General features: G+C 38.0%; 1 protein-coding gene across 1 annotated transcript in view; it reads right to left on the bottom strand.

Annotated features, from left to right (window-relative positions):
• The window catches only part of LOC104489702 (amyloid beta A4 precursor protein-binding family B member 1-interacting protein-like), a gene marked incomplete at its 5' end in the record, with an annotated part of 25,484 nt that extends 19,769 nt beyond the window's left edge, over positions 1 to 5,715 (bottom strand). Inside the window, 2 exons of the mRNA XM_010131896.1 lie at positions 2,037 to 2,147; positions 5,572 to 5,715. Coding sequence (XP_010130198.1) covers positions 2,037 to 2,147; positions 5,572 to 5,715 — 255 coding nt within the window. The remainder of the gene's footprint in view (positions 1 to 2,036; positions 2,148 to 5,571) is intronic.
• Between the last annotated feature and the right edge of the window lie 172 nt (positions 5,716 to 5,887).

Consider the following 5,887-nt stretch of genomic DNA (forward strand, 5'->3'; position numbering starts at 1 on the left):
CCTCAACCCACAGATCTAAAGATACATTACATCCTCAGCTCCAACCTCCAAAGGTAAGAGAAGGATACAACAGAACTCATCTCAGCTTCATGCCTTCAAAAAAGTATATATAGAATTCAAATTAATGCACAGAAATTATAATAAACATGAAATTCTCCATTGCATCACCCTCAGAAAGCCACCTTACGAGGCTTCCACTTTTGAAACAACAGAAGATTTGAAGATATCAGTACTTGCCCATACTTCCTGACCAACTCCAGCACTGCAAGAGGCAGCTGTTAAAAGAAACAAAGTCTGAAACTGAGCCAGACAGGAAACTACCAAATGCTGGTTTGTGGGAATTAAAATGAAGAAGGATCACTGTTACATAATCTATTCATCACTAAGTAGTGTTGCTCGGATATAATGATCTTATCAATACATTTATTCTAGTGTACCACAAACCTGTTTTAGAACCACCAGCACACAGAGTTTTGCTAAGCAGTTTTCATACATTTGTAAGACTATTACACATAAAGCTCTCCCTAGTGAGCTTTTGATCTTGTACTTCACATTTCACGTTGAGGGTACGGTGCTAACATCACACGTCCAATAAAGCAACTATTTTAGTCAAGCTGTGACTTTTTGTGTAGGTATTTATTTATAGCATACCTCTTTTTACAAAAGGCAGCTCTAAGTCCAGAAAGGTTTCCTAATCACTGCAAAAAATTAAACACATTGCTACATACACATAAAAAATCATGCTTTTATTTTAATCTGAACAGAATGTGAATAACTGTTACTAAATTAGTCAGATACTTCTTTGATCAGTCATTTGTTTAGAAAATCTATTTTCCCTTATTTTTTAAATCAGCTCCCCTTTTCCTTTTTTCATTAGAGAGTTGTATTTTTCAGAAGAAACGCCCACCTGTTAACTTCAAAAGGCTCATGCCTGTTTTATAAAAAAGGATAAAAGGTTTTTTGCAGAGCATTTTGCAGAGAACTATAGTATTAAAACTGCTCATCTGTGTTAATTAGATACATCTGCTTCAGAAAATAAGTCTGGTTCTATAAACTACTTCTGCTTGGCCATGTGTAAATGAGGCTAGCAGACATTTTGAAACCAAATAAAAAAGTGCTGTAACTGTGTAGCTACAGCCAGAAATGTGGTATTATAAGCGACCTTTGATGTGAATGTTTCCCATACATTTTTTCTGAGGCAGCAGGATACTGTGTTTTCTAGTGTCTTGTCTGCACTTGGAGCCTTCAAACAGAGAAGCAGCAACAAGATTTTCTTCAGTCTTGTACATAGGAATCCCACTGTATTCTAAAATACGTATTAATGACAGATAGCAAGCAAGGCCTCATTACTGAAATCTCAAAGCTTCATTTCTGCTATCTGAACTATGTGAAAAGCATGGGATTCTTTGCCTTTCCTGAGAGGAATGCAGAATTCCCAGGCTCTTTGCAGTGCCATTATCTGGAGTGGCAGCAGTGAGATACTTCAGCAGCAAGTACTGATTCTCCTGAGTGGGTGAGGAATGTCTTTTGCCCTCCTGCCACAAATACTTGTGCAATAAAACATGACATCTGAGAGATGTTTACTCCTGCAAGATTCTGCATCTCAGTTTAACAGACCACTCAACAGGTACGACTACACTGCAAACAAAAAGTAGATGCACTTTTTAGTACATAGTCCATAGTGCTCATAGTATCAACAAAAGGGACAGCCAGTCTTCTCATCAGACATCTGCCTCATGTGCCATTTGCCCAGATGTGTCCCGTCACGTGAACATTCAGTCACTGGAAGCATATTCAGCCTTGTTTTGAAGACCATTTTATAGATGCAACCTAGACATATATCACAGGACCACCTGACCTTAAAATTCAGGTTCTAAAAGTATGTTGCTGATCAACAATGAGGCAAAAAAAGAAAATAGACATGATTTTGCAGAGGTATTCTATCTCATCAGGGTCTCTAGAGCTTCAAACCTAAGCATGCTTGCATATAAAAGAAATTGTGTATGACATTCATAGAATTTTTTTTTGTACGTTACCTTTAAGACAAAGCAGTGATCTGTAGGGGCCTTGTATTTCACTTTGTGTTGAGAACCGTAATAAACATTCATATTCTCAAACTGAATGAAGCATGCTAGATCTCGTGACGTCTACAAATAAAAACGAAGCACATCATTGTTACAACAAATTGAATTTTGATGTGAAAATCTTTAGTAAGATTTCTTTCAGGTGCATAAATGCCAATGCTTTTTATTCTTTTAACTGTGATGAAGTTGACTGAAGAAAGATTAATTTTAAGTCTGTGCATTCTTAAACTAACAATTGGAAGAGGGTCAGTAAATACTAGGAATAAGATCTAACACAGTGCAACATTTTGCTGTTCTGGTTTTGCTGGGCTTTATTGCTTTTGTGGAGATTTTGGCTTATGGCTAATAAGACCAAAGAGAACATCATACTAAGAAATAACTTTAGTAAAATAACTTTAGTAAAATAGATATAGGCCTTGCAACCACACCCTTACAATTCTGAGTGGAGAAAGAAGGTTTGGGGTTCTTAATTGCTTTGGGAGCTTCATTTTTTTTGGTATATGTAATAAACAACTCATCAGGAAATAAGCACACATTTCATCTGTTTTGCTTTGAATTCTCTCAGATTTCCTGGAATCATTCCTTTTCTTGTATCAAAATATTTGCTTGTTCACAATATGTTGCTAAAGTAACGAGGTTTCTGTTGCTGGTATGCTTCTCAGTGCAGAGTACTGCATGCAAAGATAGCTTTTGCAATTCTTTGAGTGTTACATGGGTCACTGTTGGCTAATCTGAGAAACCAGGAAATTGCGGGGGGGAAAAAAAAGAAAAAAGAAAACAATAAACCACAAGCCCTCTCCACCCCTAAAATGGGGTTATATTTTCACATATGATGGTTCTTCTATGCTGTTCTCATTCTAACTGATACTTTCATTACAATACCCCCTTGAGTCGGGTTTATTAACAAATTGAGTTTGGAAGTTAAGATTTGTGGGGAGAGGAAACACTCCATACTGTATGTAGACAGAGCTTCTTTCTCTCCCCTGTCTCCCCTGAAGCTGATGTCAGGGATTTTGTCATTGACTAAGAGGACCTAGGATTCTCCAACACCAAGTTCCTAAACGTGCTCAAAACCATGCAGTATAAGGAGTTGTTTCTTTTCTTTAGGAACCAGGTAATGACAATTAAGACCAATTTGAATGCAGTTATTTTCTTCTAAGGAAGAAAAAAAAAATTATGCAAGGGACAAGGTACTTATTGCTAGTTATTTCTGCAATGTTAACATGACAAAGCAACACAATTAACAGAAATATATTCTAAAACTGTATCTGCAATTCTAATTTTGTTGTTTTGTGACCCTGCCCATTAATAGCATGTTTTTGAATAGGATACAAGTAGAATAATGCTGAAGAAAGAAATTGAGACAGCAGTGCTGATTGGTGCCTCAAACAAAAAAACCCGAAACAACAAAAAACATCAATAAATGCATATAAAATTATCTGAATGTGTCCCTATATTTTCATGTGTTTGCAATGTAGTTTCAGTCAACATGAAGTGCCAAAGGTATGCCAGACTTCTTTGCTTTTTATAACAAGTGAAAACATGATTACATGATGAATTTCAAAACAGCTGCAGCAGCTGAAGATACTATCGTCCACCAACTGTTTGTTTCTGTACCTCAGTGAAAGATCACTCTACCCACAACAGAATGACTGCAGCAAGGTGCATGTGCAGTCTTCATACCAGCCTGACATGGGAGGAACTCTCATAATTTACAGGCTTTGACTGAAGAGCTCTGCTGAATTCTGCTGCAGTGCTTTAAGACGTTTAGCACCCTCACTGCACCCTGCATCTACAAGAGATTACTGTCCCCACAAAAGACGTGTACCTGAGCCTCAGCTGTTACGATACAGAGTCCAGTAACTAAATTAAACCACCATCAAACACAGATTTCAGCAAAGAGACTTGACTTTTTCTGGAATGGCAGAGACATGGACATTGCTGAAGGCTGTTACAGAAGCAGGTACAAACAGTTAAATATGGTACCATTTTAAAGAGCTGTGAGTATTTCCTAAAGAACTACATTCAACGTCCTCAATCCCTGTCAGTGGCTGAGCTGGTAATATAGTGAGTTTGAAGCACCCACACAGTTTCTTAAAATAGCTCAGTTATAGGCAGGGTGGTACAAAGGCTGTAATGACTACCAGGCATAAAGTGTTAAACAGCTGTTACAAGGTGACTGCATGGCTCCCTCCTGAGCCTGTTTGCAGTCTATCACCTGAAAAAAGAAAGCACTTTCCTTATTTGCACTATGACGAAGTAAGTCACTGAAATGGGCATCACTGGATGATGAAAAAGGCTGGGTAACTATCAGGATGTGTTTGTCCTGCTTTGGCATGGTGTCACTGACCATCACTGGAGGTAGGCTACAAGGAAACGTCTGAGATGGACTCTTAATCTAACTATTCTTACACTTTCCACCTGAAGTGCCTTCCAAATAGCGTTTTAGTTCCTAATGGATAGGATGTTGTGTGTGTGCAGCATGATTTGAGGACTGAATGCCATTATCTCAGGGTGAGGTAAAGTCAAAATAAATTGCTGTGAAAGCGGCAAAGTAATCTAGGTCTGTGTTTCACTGAAATTTGGTTATAAACACAGGTCACTGGAGCAGTAGCACAGCAGTTGTCCACAAACTATCAATTTCTTTTTTTCTTTGTAACTTCATTAGGGAATAAGCTGAACAGTTAAGTTTCACAGCACAGTAAAGCTTCAGCAGCAACACCAGAATTTTCAAATACGAAGCTGTAAGTGGTAACAGAAACGGTTTTCAGAATACAAAAAACCCCCCAAAAGCCAAAACACCAGTCCCAAAAGCCACCATTCTCCCTTATCACTGTGGAAATAAATGAGAAGCCAGCTGTCCTTATGTGCAACATGTCCAGGACCCCTTTGCTTCTCCAGTGCTGGTATTTCAGACTCTTTAAATATCTTGCAGTACTAAATGTCAGTGCATTTGATTTGGTCAGGTGGATGCTTCTGTCTCACCTTTTCTACACAAAGGGCAGTCTTTAGAAGCCTAAAACGGCATTCTCTAGGTACAGATCACTGCAGGAAAAACGTATAGCATTTCTGCATGCTGGGTACTGGTGCAGCAAGTCAGTACCAAAGTAAAATGCCACTTTTTTTGTGATATTAGTTTACCTCAGAACTTTTTAATTATTCTCCCACAGGGGACCCATATAACAGTGAAGCACTTTGGCAGCATAAAAACAACTGAAGGGAGTTGTGCTGTTTTTCTTTCCCCTACTGAATGCCGGAGAAGTGCTATTTCATTAATGCTTTTATCTATCCATAGAAATCAGGAGAGAAACGTGATGGGATTCAGTGACTACATTCTAATATTTGTACAAGTGGTGCAGTTAAAGGAAAAAAAAATTCAACCCTCTCAGATGCACCAGACAGTGCTCTTAAAATGTCACCTTGGGAATTCTTCGCTTTCACCTCCATGAATTGTTTTATCGCTAAAAGGATTATTTGGTTTCCTGACCTTGGTTTTTCCTTTGGGGACATAATAAATTCCAGAAGCTCGTAGAAGAAAATAACGCCTCTTCCAGGACTTTTTTCCATCTTCTTTTAAAAAAAGGGCCCCTTCAAGCTCTGGCACAATGACAGATGTGCCACAGAAGTTTTCCTGTGCAACGAGAATAATAATAATATATAAAATAAACTGATTTAAGCACAACCCTATTAATGAATAACAGATAATGCTCCTTTGAAAAATAACGACATTTCCTGCAACTGAGTTGGGAAAGTAGAAAATATCCACAGGTTTGAATATTAGTTAACTTTGCTAAAAATGCTTT

This window comes from Buceros rhinoceros, unplaced genomic scaffold (genome assembly GCF_000710305.1).
Source record: "Buceros rhinoceros silvestris isolate BGI_N320 unplaced genomic scaffold, ASM71030v1 scaffold5572, whole genome shotgun sequence".
Lineage (NCBI taxonomy): Eukaryota > Metazoa > Chordata > Aves > Bucerotiformes > Bucerotidae > Buceros > Buceros rhinoceros.